Source organism: Bufo bufo, chromosome 5 (assembly GCF_905171765.1).
Source record: "Bufo bufo chromosome 5, aBufBuf1.1, whole genome shotgun sequence".
Taxonomy (NCBI): domain Eukaryota; kingdom Metazoa; phylum Chordata; class Amphibia; order Anura; family Bufonidae; genus Bufo; species Bufo bufo.
In genome coordinates, this window is record NC_053393.1 from 364405395 (window position 1) to 364421761 (window position 16367).

Below are 16367 nucleotides of genomic sequence, written 5' to 3' on the forward strand. Positions count from 1 at the left end.
ATAATAAAAAATATACTAACCCCCTCAAGCACCTTCCGTTTTTTATACTGCATCACAAACAGCACCTGGGGTGGCACTGCAGGAAAAATGAGCACTTGTAATCAGGTTCCCGGGCATGTTAAATGTGTATATATATATATATATTTATATATAAATAATTTTATTTTAAAAAGACATGTGATAACATGGATGTCAAATATCCAGTTCAGTCAGAAGCTAAGCTCTTTTTTTTACGCTAAAATATAAATGATTCCTCATACAATCATAAATTGCAACAGATTGCAAGAAACCTGTTCTCACCGTCTCACGTTGTTATTGTGTCTCGGAGACACAGCAGTGAATGTCTCCATCTGCTTCTCCCTGTACTGGTGCTGTAATGGTGCTCACCATCTTGAAATGGTCCATGTTTATTGACTTTTGAACTTACAGATGCGTCCCTCACCTTTTCTTGAATTTGGTTGCCCAACTCTTTACAAGTGATGGCCTATCCTCCAGATACGCCACCACTGTCTGATCAGCAGGGGTCCGAAACTATTGCATCCCCCACCTTGTTTTTATGCCTATTTGTTTTCTATGTAAAACTGACGTTTTTTTTTTGTTTTTTTATGGTGACAATTTGTATTTTTACGGTTTAGTTTCCCTTCCTTTGTAGGACATGAGCTGTTTTCAGAGCCGGACTGGGCTTCCCTGTGGCCATTATATTGATTTTCCAGTCTTACCTGTCTTTCTGCATGTTTAGCAATGCAAAATGAGAAGCTAAAACTCACAAGAATGCAATAAGCGTAGAAGGGAAATTCTCACATACAGTAGTCATTTTTTTCTTTGCGGAGTAGTTTGCATTCCTAGACTAAATGGCTAGTTTAGACTCTAGTCTGAAACTGCAGTTACCAATTCGCCCACCCCGATTCTCCTCTCATTCTGATCACAGTTGTTAACGTTACTAGCAGTGAGGCGTCTTGTGGTTCTGCACTGCATCAGACCAGATGACGGTAAAAAGACTTTTGGGGACATTAATTAAAACTGGCGCTAAAGAAAACTGACTTAGTTGCCCATAGCAACAAATCAGATTACACCTTTTATTTTTCAGTTCTCCTTTGGAAAATGAAAGGATCAATCTGATTGGTTGCTATGGGTAACTATGTCAGTATTCCTTTTTACCTGTTTTGATAAATGTCTTCCTTTGTGTATAAAAGAAGAAATCTGAGGCACTGATAGTGTCTCAAACCTGTGGATAAAAGAAGGACGAAGCGCCAGTTTCCAACATTATCCAAGATGATTCCAACTTTAATTCCAAAATTGTGACACATTCTGGGGACAAAAACATTCGATACAAGACACATGCATGGCTATATGTATGCTGAATAAGCCCTGTAAGACACAATTAAAATGCGTCCTGATGTATGCATGCTTTTCTATTTGTGCGGGAGTGTGATTGGCTGTTATGGGTCATCTAGGAGCCTTCTTAATGGCTTGGGATCGTAACATAATGGGTTAATAAGGAATACACAACGCTTAGCCCCCATTGTTCTTATTGAGTCTAAAGGCCGCAAACAGTTTCTAAGATGACCCATAAACACTGAATTCAAGCCAAAGTACACTGTGAAGACTGTAAGACATGGAGGTGCAAGCATAATGGTTTGGAGATGTTTCTCATACTCTGGAGTCAGGCCCATTTATTACATACCAGGAACCATGAACCATTTTTTTTTGTATATATCAAAATACTGGAAGGTCATGTTGCCTTATGCCTTATGCTGAAAGAAATGCCCTTGAAATGGGTGTTTTAGCAGGACAACGGCCCCAAACACACCAGCAAGCGGGTAACACCCTGGTTCCAGACCAACAAGATTGATGTTATGAAATGGCCAGCCCAATCCCCAGATATCAATCTGATTATGAATTTGTGGAATGACATGAAAATGATGTTTTTTAAAGTCAAACCCAAGAATGCAGAAGAACTGTGGAATGTAGTCCAGTCAGTCTGGGCTGGAATATCTGTTCATATATCGCTTCCTCTTGGGGGCGAAACGTGCATCAGGGTTGGTGTCCTCCTGAGGCCCTTGGTCTGTATAAGTGTAATGACCGGCGTCGCGCAAAGGGAGGGAAATGGGAAGGCCCTGTCCAAGGGAGAGGGAAAGGTGGTGACCCCTGACTCACCTTGCGGCTGGCACCTGACTGCCCTGACGTCCCTAGACGGGTTCCTCACCCGTACGCCGATCACGTGCCTAAACCCTGGCTTTCCCTAAGATGAGCCCTATGTAGTGAACGGGGCGGTGGGATCACTAGTCCGCACCACTGACACTAAGAGGAAAACACCAAGGAGAGGACAGACAATACAGACAAACATATAATCCCAGGTGGGCGACAACAGCAGACCACAAAGGCCCAACAGGGATCCGGAGGGTAACGTTCTGGAACAACAACCAGGGAACACAGCTACACAGCTCCAGTGGGTCAGTATAGAAGTCCAGGCAGGAAGCTCTATATCTGGCAACCAGAGAAGTGGGAGAGGGGAATATAAGGAGGTTGGGAGTGCTGGACAAGAAACAGCTGAGGAGAAGGAGCTACGGATCCCTGAGTGAGCCAAAAAGGGTTGCAAGGCAAACCCAGAAAGCTACCATAAAGAAACAGCACTATCTTTCTACATAGAGCGCGCAGCCACCCGCTGCGACTTCCTGACCCCGGGTATAACGGAGTCAGGCGTGGCTCTTGACACCCTCGTGACAATAAGTTTCTGTTTGAACGCTACTTGTGTATACTGGCTATCATTTTTTCCGCTAACTTGGGCCAAAAAAATGTCTGAATGGAACCTTACAGGGGAGTGATCAATGACAGGGGGGTGATCAATGACAGGGGGGTGATCAGGGAGTCTATATGGGGTGATCACCCCCCTGTCATTGATCACCCCCTCCTGTAAGGCTCCATTCAGACGTCCGTATGTTTTTTACGGATCCACGGATACATGGATCGGATCCGCAAAACACATACGGACATCTGAATGGAGCCTTACAGGGGGGTGATCAATGACAGGGGGGTGATCAATGACAGGGGGGTGATCAGGGAGTCTATATGGGGTGATCACCCCCCTTTCATTGATCACCCCCCTGTAAGGCTCCATTCAGACGTCCGTATGTTTTTTACGGATCCACGGATCGGATCCGCAAAACACATACGGACATCTGAATGGAGCCTTACAGGGGGGTTATCAATGACAGGGGGGTGATCAGGGAGTCTATATGGGGTGATCACCCCCCTGTCATTGATCACCCCCCTGTAAGACTCCATTCAGATGTCCGTATGTGTTTTGCGGATCCGATCCATGTATCAGTGGATCCGTAAAAATCATACGGATGTCTGAATGGAGCCTTACAGGGGGGTGATCAATGACAGGGGGTGATCAATGACAGGGGGGTGATCAGGGAGTCTATATGGGGTGATCACCCCCGTCATTGATCACCCCCCTGTAAGACTCCATTCAGATGTCCGTATGTGTTTTGCGGATCCGATCCATGTATCAGTGGATCCGTAAAAATCATACGGACGTCTGAATGGAGCCTTACAAGGGGGTGATCAATGACAGGAGGGTGATCAATGACAGGGGGGTGATCAGGGAGTCTATATGGGGTGATCAGGAGTGATCAGGGGTTAATAAGGGGTTAATAAGTGACGGGGGGGGGGTGTAGTGTAGTGGTGTTTGGTGCTACTTATTACTGAGCTGCCTGTGTCCTCTGGTGGTCGATCCAAGCAAAAGGGACCACCAGAGGACCAGGTAGCAGGTATATTAGACGCCTGTTATCAAAACAGCGTCTAATATACCTGTTAGGGGTTAAAAAAATCGCATCTCCAGCCTGCCAACGAACGATCGCCGCTGGCAGGCTGGAGATCCAGTCGCTTACCTTCCGATCCTGTGAACGCGCGCGCCTGTGTGCGCGCGTTCACAGGAAATCTCGGCTCAGATTTCCTGTGAGTGAGATGATGCCAATCGGCGTTAGTGTAGCCTGGGAGCGCCGCAGAAATGGCGCCTTTCGGTGTTAGCGTAGCGGGAAGTGGTTAAAAATAGCACATGATATACTGTAACCTGTCAGATGAAACAGCTATTTTTTGGCAAATTTTCCATTTTAATCCTTATTTCCCGTAACAAAGCAAGGGTTAACAGCCAAACAAAACTCAATATTTATTGCCCTGATTCTGTAGTTTATAGAAATGCCCAATATGTGGTCGTAAACTGCTGTATGGCCACACGGCAGGGCGCAAAAGGAAAGGAACGCCATATGGTTTTTGGAAGGCAGTTTTTGCTGGACTGGTTTTTTGACACCATGTCCCATTTGAAGCCCCCCTGATGCACCCCTACAGTAGAAACTCCAAAAAGTGACCCCATTTAAGGAACTACACCCCTCAAGGTATTCAAAACTGATTTTACTTTGTTAACCCTTTAAGTGTTCCACAAGAGTTAATGGCAAATGGAGATAAAATTTCAGAATTTCTGTAATATAGAGATAAAATTTCAGAATTAGTGTAATATAGAGAAACCAAAAATCATATGTACCCTAAAATAGCACCAACAAAACTGCCACCTTATCCCATAGTTTCCAAAATGGGATCACTTTTTTGGAGTTTCTACTCTAGGGGTGCATCAGGGGGCTTCAAATGGGCAAAATCTGCCTTCCAAAAACCAAATGGCATTCCTTTCATTCTGCGCCCTGCTGTGTGCCCGTACAGCAGTTTACGACCACATATGGGGTGTTTCTGTAAACTGCAGAATCAGAGTAATAAATGTTGAGTTTTGTTTGGCTGTTAACCCTTGCTTTGTTACTGTAAAAAAATTATTAAAATGAAAATTCTTCCAAAAAAGTGAAATTCTGAAATTTGTCTCCATTTTCCATTAAATCTTATGGAACGCCTCTAAAGGGTTAATAAAGCTTTTAAAATCAATTTTGAATACCTTTAGGGGTGTAGTTTCTTAGATGTGGTCACTTTTATGGAATTTCTACTTTAGGGGTGCATCAGGGGTTCTTTAAATGGGACATGGTGTCAAAAAAAAAGGCCATCAAAATCTGCCTTCCAGAAACCATATTGTGTTCCTTTCCTTGTGCGCCCTTCTGTGTGCAGTTTATGATCACATATGGGGTGTTTCTATAAACTACAGATTCAGGGCAATAAATATTGTTTGGCTGTTAACCCTTGATTTGGTCCCATTTTAAAGTGGAGCGGGGTACTGTGGGAGTGGGAGGTCAGTGTTAAGGGGTGGGGGAGGTCACTGTTATAGTGGATACTGTTGATATCTTTTAACAACACACACAAACATTAAGTGAAATAGATGAAATATACCTGAGCAAAGCAGCTGCTATGAGTAACAGCAGTCAAGGGGAAGGGGGGTATCTCCATTCAAGTGGTGAAATGTATGTACATCACTGTGTTATCTCTGTATCAATGATTAGATTATCCCTGTACTAAGACATCACTATGGCACTCCCCTTGTGTAATACCCCAGTGAAAGTCAGAGGCGCGTTAGGGCTAGCTAGCTATACATCTTACTGAAGTAGGTTGTGCAACCACAAGCACAATGCTATGATATGATATGAACTGGTCCTCCCACGGGCTGGCAATTAGATACAATGAAGAGAAGTAGGGTAACGCAGGGATTCCAGAAGTGCTGCACTGTGTTTTCAACAGTTTATTAAAATGAATAGTACATGAAAATTAATAAAAAAACTCTACAGTGCATTTGAATGGTACATCTTGCTCTGGTACACAGTTGGGGTTAGGGCTGCAGTAAACAATTATTTCAGTAATCGAGTACTCTATCGATTATTTTTTACGATTAATCGAGTAATCTAATAAGAAAAAATGATTAATAGACTGTTTTCCTTTCTAAAAACTCATCAGACCCCCTGCCATCAGTCCCCAACACCCTTCGTTCCCCCCTGTGCGATCAGCCCAAGTGCATCAGTTCACCCAGTGCCATCAGCTCCACTATCCCCCAGTGCCATCAGCTCCCCCCCACCCCAGTGCCATCAGCTCCGTTCCCCCAGTGCCTTCAGCTCCACTCCCCCAGGACCATCAGCCCCTCCATGCCATCCATTGCCATGTCCCCAAGTCCCCCAGTGCCATCAGATCATCCCCTCCATGTCCCCCACTCCCCCAGTGCCATCAGATCAGCCCCTCCATGTCCCCCACTCCCCCAGTGCCATCAGATCAGCCCCTCCATGTCCCCCACTCCCCAGTGCCATCAGATCATCCCCTACATGTCCCACACTCCCCCAGTGCCATCAGATCAGCCGCTCCATGTCCCCCAGTGCCATCAGATCAGTCCCTACATGTCCCCCAGTGCCATCAGATCAGCCCCTCCATGTCCCCCACTCCCCCAGTGCATCAGATCAGCCCCTCCATGTCCCCCACTGCCATCAATCAGCCCCTCCATGTCCCCCACACCCATCTGCCCCTCCATGACATCCATTGCCAGCTGTCCCCATTCAGTGCCATGTCCCCAGTGCCAGTGAAATAAAATACTTACCTTTTCTGCAGGGGCGCCGCTCCACAGCTCCTTCCTCTTCTTCTCCGTGCGCTGCAATGGATCCTGACGTCACACAGCGTTGGGTCATAGTGCAACCTTACGTGCACTATGACCTGATGATGTGTCAGGATCCAGTACAGCGCGGTACAGGACGGCGGGTGACCACGGAGCGGTAAGTAATAGCAAGCTCTTAACTCCAGCTCCATGGTCACATGACACAAACGAATCCTCGATGTGAAAAATTTGTATTGAGGATTTTTTGGTGTCGAAATGCTCGATTCAATCGAGTAATTGTTTCAGCCCTAGTTGGGGTCATTTATCAAACTGGTGTAAAGTAGAAATGGCTTAGTTGCCCATAGCAACCAATCAGATTCCTCCTTTTTTTCCAAATGAGCTGTGAAAAATGAAAGGTGGAATCTGATTGGTTGCTATGAGCAACTAAGCCATTTCTACTTTACATTAGTTTGATAAATCTCCCCCTATGTGTTTATTCATTTTTATGTACTATTTATACTGCATATATACTGTAGGAAGGCGCAAGGATCTGTCATTGACGGAAGGTATGTCTCACAGAGATTCCTGGCCTCGGTGAGGTAAGAGCCAGTAATTTCATGTGCCAGTGGCAGCTAGTGCTGGCTAACATGGTTTTGCTAATTATTATGGCTGTAAAGCCGATCCGGGCCGGCTCTTACTGGGAGCAGCCAAAGTGCATGGTGGGTGGCTTTTCCCCACGTTCCAAGCCAGGTCTTGGTTTGGGCTATAAAACACAGGCAGCACTGTCAGGTGGTAGGAATTTACTCCTCTCTAACAGTCTCTGTGTTGGGATCTGTGATTTTGGGCCTGGGTAAAGGCCTGCTACCTCGTTGACGTGAGAGAGCAGGTGGTTTCTGCTATGTCCAAGGACTTCTGCATTGCTGCATGGTGTGAACAAACACCAGACTCAAGGTGACTGTTTTCCTTGACAGCCGGTTCAGACCTGAGCGTTTTACAGCGCATTCCTACGCGCTGTAAAACGCTCAACAAGGAGAAACCAATGCTTCCCTATCGGCATGGTTCTCACCTGGGCGTTTTACAGCGCGTACGATCGCGCTGTAAAATGCCCGACGCCCCAAGAAGTTCAGGAGCTTCTTTGGGGCGTAGTGTCGTGCGTTCCCGTACATAGACTTCTGGGAACGCGCGACAATGGGCGTTCGCTTGTCTCCGCGGCGCGATTGTAAACACCCGTACAATCGCGCATACAGAGCTTACGTTCAGTACGCTCTGGTATGAACCCAGCGTGAAACTGACTTTTTGTTTTGCTTATCCTTATATGTGAATAAACACTGAACTGTTTAAGTTAAAGACGTTGTCGTTGCCTCTAGACTGCGTCCACAAGCCTGTCTACCAGAGCAAATCTCCACAATACATTACAATTTTCATATATAATTTATAATGTTATGCCTGGCAAAGATCTCCATAAAGGACATTGTTCATTGATTGCACTGGGCAGTCATTTGTAGATTAGATCAATCACCTAGGAATCATGACATCAGATCCGCTGTGCTTTTACAACCCTCCCTCCCCTTCTTCTTCCTGAGTCTTGTTACAGTTTCACATACAGCAGAAGAAAGCTGCAGTAACTGGCCACTACCCACCTGAGAAATCTACAGCTGTGACAGCTTTGCAGGAAACAGAGACACGTGCAAATAGGGTAAGGGTCTCTTTACAGCCCTCTTTAAGAAAAATCCAAACTTACTATAAGAAAAAATATTCCTGTCGGCAACCTGAGTTGCTTCTTCATTTGTCTTGTATATGTGTATATCTCTGGCTTTGGAATATCTGGGTATACAGTGTATGCAGTTCAGCCGTTGTTGCCAGTTCAGTCAGGGAGAAAAGGGTAAAACATAAAACTACTGAATTACATAAGAATGCTTCAGGGCAGGACACTATTTGTGGCTGTGAAGCCATACAGTACCCACTATCAGCAAATTCAAAACGAAAAATCTCCAGCACTATGTAAAAACTTCCTTATTGGAAAATCCTTAAAAATATATTGTACAATGATTAAAAAACATACTACACATTTCAGACATAGTATGACTTGTCCTTAATCATGGTATACTGCTAAAACTCTTTTATAGTATCTCTAACCACAAGGTGTTCAGCAAAATGGAACTAGAGAATTAACCCTGTGTTGTTCTCACATGATGTTCACTGCAGTATGTAAGAACAGCATAGGATTAATTCTCTAGTTCTGTTTTGCAGAACACCTTGTGAGGTTTAGAAATTCTATAAAAGAGTTGATTAGTACATAAGACCACTATACCATGATTAAGGACATGTTTGAAACGCGTAGGTATGATTTTAATCGTTGTACATGATGTTTTTAAGGATTTTCCAATAAAGAGGTTGTACCTGTTTCTGGCTTAGGACATCTAGCATCCAAGAGAGAAAAAGCGCTGAACATAATCAGTTTTCTTCTCTGTACCCACCGCTTGATCAAGACCACAAATACACCTTTTTACTGAGGGGTCTAGGATAGGCAGCTGGCTTTAATCAATGATGATATGTACCCAAAATGGTGCATTAAAAACTTTAACTTATCCCTCAAAAAATAAGCCCTCATACAGGTACATTGATGAAAAAACAAAAAAGTTTTAGTTCTCGGAAAGCAATGATGAAAAAATTTGCGTGGTCACTAAGTGGATAAAGAGGTTGCCTGAGCTGTTTTATTCTAAAAATGGGAGAAACATGGCTATAATAATAATAATAAAAAATATACTAACCCCCTCAAGCACCTTCCGTTTTTTATACTGCATCACAAACAGCACCTGGGGTGGCACTGCAGGAAAAATGAGCACTTGTAATCAGGTTCCCGGGCATATTTTTGAGGATTAATTTTATTATTGAACAACAACCATGTTCTCAATGAACCCAAAAAACTCATTAATATCAAAGCTGAATATTTTTGGAAGTAGTTTTTAGTTTGTTTTTAGTTTTAGCTATTTTAGGGGGATATCTGTGTGTGCAGGTGACTATTACTGTGCATAATTATCAGGCAACTTAACAAAAAACAAATATATACCCATTTCAATTATTTATTTTTACCAGTGAAACCAATATAACATCTCAACATTCACAAATATACATTTCTGACATTCAAAAACAAAACAAAAACAAATCAGTGACCAATATAGCCACCTTTCTTTGCAAGGACACTCAAAAGCCTGCCATCCATGGATTCTGTCAGTGTTTTGATCTGTTCACCATCAACATTGCGTGCAGCAGCAACCACAGCCTCCCAGACACTGTTCAGAGAGGTGTACTGTTTTCCCTCCTTGTAAATCTCACATTTGATGATGGACCACAGGTTCTCAATGGGGTTCAGATCAGGTGAACAAGGAGGCCATGTCATTAGATTTTCTTCTTTTATACCCTTTCTTGCCAGCCACGCTGTGGAGTACTTGGACGCGTGTGATGGAGCATTGTCCTGCATGAAAATCATGTTTTTCTTGAAGGATGCAGACTTCTTCCTGTACCACTGCTTGAAGAAGGTGTCTTCCAGAAACTGGCAGTAGGACTGGGAGTTGAGCTTGACTCCATCCTCAACCCGAAAAGGCCCCACAAGCTCATCTTTGATGATACCAGCCCAAACCAGTACTCCACCTCCACCTTGCTGGCGTCTGAGTCGGACTGGAGCTCTCTGCCCTTTACCAATCCAGCCACGGGCCCATCCATCTGGCCCATCAAGACTCACTCTCATTTCATCAGTCCATAAAACCTTAGAAAAATCAGTCTTGAGATATTTCTTGGCCCAGTCTTGACGTTTCAGCTTGTGTGTCTTGTTCAGTGGTGGTCGTCTTTCAGCCTTTCTTACCTTGGCCATGTCTGTGAGTATTGCACACCTTGTACTTTTGGGCACTCCAGTGATGTTACAGCTCTGAAATATGGCCAAACTGGTGGCAAGTGGCATCTTGGCAGCTGCACGCTTGACTTTTCTCAGTTCATGGGCAGTTATTTTGCGCCTTGGTTTTTCCACACGCTTCTTGCGACCCTGTTGACTATTTTGAATGAAACGCTTGATTGTTCGATGATCACGCTTCAGAAGCTTTGCAATTTTAAGAGTGCTGCATCCCTCTGCAAGATATCTCACTATTTTTGACTTTTCTGAGCCTGTCAAGTCCTTCTTTTGACCCATTTTGCCAAAGGAAAGGAAGTTGCCTAATAATTATGCACACCTAATATAGGGTGTTGATGTCATTAGACCACACCCCTTCTCATTACAGAGATGCACATCACCTAATATGCTTAATTGGTAGTAGGCTTTCGAACCTATACAGCTTGGAGTAAGACAACATGCATAAAGAGGATGATGTGGTCAAAATACTCATTTGCCTAATAATTCTGCACGCAGTGTATATATATATATATATATATATAAATAATTTTATTTTAAAAAGACATGTGATAACATGGATGTCAAATATCCAGTTCAGTCAGAAGCTAAGCTCTTTTTTTTACGCTAAAATATAAATGATTCCTCATACAATCATAAATTGCAACAGATTGCAAAAAAACCTGTTCTCACCGTCTCACGTTGTTATTGTGTCTCGGAGACACAGCAGTGAATGTCTCCATCTGCTTCTTCCTGTACTGGTGCTTTAATGGTGCTCACCATCTTGAAATGGTCCACATTTATTGACTTTTGAACTTACAGATGCGTCCCTCACCTTTTCTTGAATTTGGTTGCCCAACCCTTTACAAGTGATGGCCTATCCTCCAGATACGCCACCACTGTCTGATCAGCAGGGGTCCGAAACTATTGCATCCCCCACCTTGTTTTTATGCCTATTTGTTTTCTATGTAAAACTGACGTTTTTTTTTGTTTTTTTATGGTGACAATTTGTATTTTTACGGTTTAGTTTCCCTTCCTTTGTAGGACATGAGCTGTTTTCAGAGCCGGACTGGGCTTCCCTGTGGCCATTATATTGATTTTCCAGTCTTACCTGTCTTTCTGCATGTTTAGCAATGCAAAATGAGAAGCTAAAACTCACAAGAATGCAATAAGCGTAGAAGGGAAATTCTCACATACAGTAGTCATTTTTTTCTTTGCGGAGTAGTTTGCATTCCTAGACTAAATGGCTAGTTTAGACTCTAGTCTGAAACTGCAGTTACCAATTCGCCCACCCCGATTCTCCTCTCATTCTGATCACAGTTGTTAACGTTACTAGCAGTGAGGCGTCTTGTGGTTCTGCACTGCATCAGACCAGATGACGGTAAAAAGACTTTTGGGGACATTAATTAAAACTGGCGCTAAAGAAAACTGACTTAGTTGCCCATAGCAACAAATCAGATTACACCTTTTATTTTTCAGTTCTCCTTTGGAAAATGAAAGGATCAATCTGATTGGTTGCTATGGGTAACTATGTCAGTATTCCTTTTTACCTGTTTTGATAAATGTCTTCCTTTGTGTATAAAAGAAGAAATCTGAGGCACTGATAGTGTCTCAAACCTGTGGATAAAAGAAGGACGAAGCGCCAGTTTCCAACATTATCCAAGATGATTCCAACTTTAATTCCAAAATTGTGACACATTCTGGGGACAAAAACATTCGATACAAGACACATGCATGGCTATATGTATGCTGAATAAGCCCTGTAAGACACAATTAAAATGCGTCCTGATGTATGCATGCTTTTCTATTTGTGCGGGAGTGTGATTGGCTGTTATGGGTCATCTAGGAGCCTTCTTAATGGCTTGGGATCGTAACATAATGGGTTAATAAGGAATACACAACGCTTAGCCCCCATTGTTCTTATTGAGTCTAAAGGCCGCAAACAGTTTCTAAGATGACCCATAAACACTGAATTCAAGCCAAAGTACACTGTGAAGACTGTAAGACATGGAGGTGCAAGCATAATGGTTTGGAGATGTTTCTCATACTCTGGAGTCAGGCCCATTTATTACATACCAGGAACCATGAACCATTTTTTTTTGTATATATCAAAATACTGGAAGGTCATGTTGCCTTATGCCTTATGCTGAAAGAAATGCCCTTGAAATGGGTGTTTTAGCAGGACAACGGCCCCAAACACACCAGCAAGCGGGTAACACCCTGGTTCCAGACCAACAAGATTGATGTTATGAAATGGCCAGCCCAATCCCCAGATATCAATCTGATTATGAATTTGTGGAATGACATGAAAATGATGTTTTTTAAAGTCAAACCCAAGAATGCAGAAGAACTGTGGAATGTAGTCCAGTCAGTCTGGGCTGGAATATCTGTTCATATATCGCTTCCTCTTGGGGGCGAAACGTGCATCGGGGTTGGTGTCCTCCTGAGGCCCTTGGTCTGTATAAGTGTAATGACCGGCGTCACGCAAAGGGAGGGAAATGGAAAGGCCCTGTCCAAGGGAGAGGGAAAGGTGGTGACCCCTGACTCACCTTGCGGCTGGCACCTGACTGCCCTGACGTCCCTAGACGGGTTCCTCACCCGTACGCCGATCACGTGCCTAAACCCTGGCTTTCCCTAAGATGAGCCCTATGTAGTGAACGGGGCGGTGGGATCACTAGTCCGCACCACTGACACTAAGAGGAAAACACCAAGGAGAGGACAGACAATACAGACAAACATATAATCCCAGGTGGGCGACAACAGCAGACCACAAAGGCCCAACAGGGATCCGGAGGGTAACGTTCTGGAACAATAACCAGGGAACACAGCTACACAGCTCCAGTGGGTCAGTATAGAAGTCCAGGCAGGAAGCTCTATATCTGGCAACCAGAGAAGTGGGAGAGGGGAATATAAGGAGGTTGGGAGTGCTGGACAAGAAACAGCTGAGGAGAAGGAGCTACGGATCCCTGAGTGAGCCAAAAAGGGTTGCAAGGCAAACCCAGAAAGCTACCATAAAGAAACAGCACTATCTTTCTACATACTGTAGAGCGCGCAGCCACCCGCTGCGACTTCCTGACCCCGGGTATAACGGAGTCAGGCGTGGCTCTTGACACCCTCGTGACAATAAGTTTCTGTTTGAACGCTACTTGTGTATACTGGCTATCGCCTTTTCATTGTTTGTCTTTGCTTAGAGTGTGTCATACCATTTTCTTTGGTGTCTCTAGTTTGGGATCCTTGGCACATGTTTATTAGCATGAGTATATAGGCCTGTGCAAGTATGTTTGTAGCATAATGGGTGTTTTTATGTAGTTAGCATTAACAGACATTGTTTGTGTCTTTTGCTATAGAGCTTGCATACTCCATTGAGACTCATATATGCTGACCTTCTTGTGGCTTCTGGGGGAGGACCGTTTTTCACTATGTCACTTTCCTGCATTGCTGCTAAATTATCCATTATGTCAGATTTTGTGTTTTTTATGTCTTTTAAACAATAAAGGATCATGTTATATTATATGTGTGTTCTCATATTTTTGGTGCGCTATTTGATATATGCACACATATGCAGCTATTTGTTTTTAGAAACTGCCCTCACCAAAGTGACAAATGACCTCCTGACAGCGAAATACAATAGTGACTACTCTCTGCTCATTCTCCTTGACCTCTTGGTAGCTTTGGACACTGTAGACCACCATCTCCTACTCACCATGCTCCAATCTATCAGCCTAAAGGACACTGCCCTCTCCTGGTTTTCTTCATATCTCTTTGACCACTCTTTCAGTGTATCATTCGCTGGCTCCACTTCGTCTCCTCTGCTTCTTGCTGTTGGGGTTCCTCAGGGTTCAGTCCATGACTGTTTGTACATGAACCCCTGAATTGTAAAGCGCTGCAGAATATGTTGGCGCTATATAAATAAAGATTAGTATTATTATTATTAACTGGTCATGCCAGCTCCCAATCATTTGCGCACAACAGGACACTTTGTTAGTGTCCTCAGCTGCCTAGTAACTGGTCGTGCCAGCTCTTATTCACCTCCGAGACTGCCCGCTTACAGCGCTCACAGATACAAATGTCTCAAGTTTGTATTACGATCTTTTATGTGCTTTGAACTGTACTAATTAACATTTTATGTATTCTATTAGCTTTGCAATATGTTATTCACATTCTTTTTTTAATTTGTTGCAATACATGCCATGCCCACTTTTCATTTGAAATGTTTTCCAGGGCTTTTTTAGTACTGTATAAATATAGCCATGCATATGCCTATGACTTGTATCCAATGTTTGTATAAAGAAGGGGTTTGTTTTCCTGAAACGAGTCGCAATTTTGGAATTAAAGTTGAAATCATCTTGAATAACGTTGGAGTCTGGCGCTGGCCTTTCTTTTATCGACAGGTTTGAGACACTATCAGTGCCTCCGATTTCTTCTTCACAATCCTTTGACAACCGGGTTTTCCGCCAGCAAGGATCCATGATCTGCTGCCTCCGTGATTTCACCCATTACATGCTTAATCAGTGGTTGTGACTGATCACAACCCAAAAAGTTGAGAGCATTACCTACAGCTACACTCGTGTAAATACACGTGACATTACTGTACTACCCTATGTGGTGCTTGGCGTTGTATTTTTATTAATTTCATCTTTGTGTATAAAAAAACTGCTGTGTATATAAGATGGGACCTGAGGGGCAGAAACAGATAAGGGGGTTGGTACAGCTGCTTAGTATGCATGCAACATATTGAACTCCATCTTATTTCTTTTTTCAGGACCTAAAATGGAGGCACTGAGTTATGCATGCAACAATTTTTCACTTGATTTATTCAGGACATTATGTCAAAACAACCCTCAAGGAAATATTTTCTACTCGCCACTAAGTATCTCAGCAGCATTGGCCATGATATTCTTAGGTACAAAAGGTAAAACTGCTGAACAAGTGTCCAAGGTAGGTAACATATACCTAGACAGTACCCATTGCTTATGGTGGCTCTTAATCTACAATCAGAAAATGCATATGCAATGTAATATTATTCTACGCAGAATGAAAACATTTCTATAAGGTTGTGAAGTTTATGCAACTGCTTATTGCCCTTGGTAGCAAGTATCACCACATGAGTTCTGAGCTGGATATTTCTTCCTTATGGTTATATCATGTAGTATCATAGGTCAGTTCTCTGAGTCAACTAAAACCATAGTAATTTGCTTCTTATCAGCTGAGGATATCTAATGATCATAGTCTCACCATAACAACCCATGCCGTAACAATGCTTAATGTAGACATCATTAGGTTGTAAAAAATTACTCATGTACCTGGTGAACTTTAGACTTGCAATTTGTAACCATACACAATGCTTCTAACATGAGTCTGTTACAAGAGTTTTTTATTTATTTGAGTGACTAAATCAATATATTCCACAAAGTAAAGCGCAATCATTAGCAGGTTCTACTTCTGTGTGCTAACGTTGTGCTGGCCACATATAGAAAAACCACACAATTTTGAAGATAATTCTAGGGGCCTGCTGTACTGCTACATGCAAATATTACCTGCTCATACAGTAACAGGTAACAGCAAGATTATAGGGGTCCCTGCAGAGACTTCATGAAGGGTACTGGCTGACCTGTGTCTGTACCTAGAAGTCGTCTCTGCCACCAGATGCATCTATAATAAACTAAGTAGTTTGTGAAATAATCTACCCAATTTTTTATATGGATACATAGGCTGGTTGAGATGTTGTAGTTGACAGTATGTATATAGTATGTCAGTCTACTGTGCCATGTGCTATTTGTGCCGTGGTGAGACTAGGGTCCAACCTTGCTCAAGTGCTCTCAGGGCATTCACCTGCTCCCCTCTGGGCCAGTCCAAATGTGGTCAGACTTACCTTCAAAACTGTTTGGCCATTGGTCGGTGCAGGCAGACAGAGTGTTGTCTACATGCAGCTGCCTCATAGTTTGAATAAAGCCTTAAAGGGTTTCTCTGGGAATTAAG

At 43.2% G+C, this 16367-nt stretch overlaps 1 protein-coding gene across 1 annotated transcript in view; it reads left to right on the forward strand.

Moving 5' to 3' along the window:
- The first annotated feature begins 8075 nt into the window (after positions 1-8075).
- LOC121001944 (leukocyte elastase inhibitor-like) overlaps positions 8076-16367 on the forward strand; it is a 38825-nt gene continuing 30533 nt past the window's right edge. Inside the window, exons 1-2 of the mRNA XM_040433218.1 lie at positions 8076-8204; positions 15151-15326. Of these exons, the coding sequence (XP_040289152.1) occupies positions 15159-15326 (168 nt within the window). The 5' untranslated portion in view covers positions 8076-8204; positions 15151-15158. The remainder of the gene's footprint in view (positions 8205-15150; positions 15327-16367) is intronic.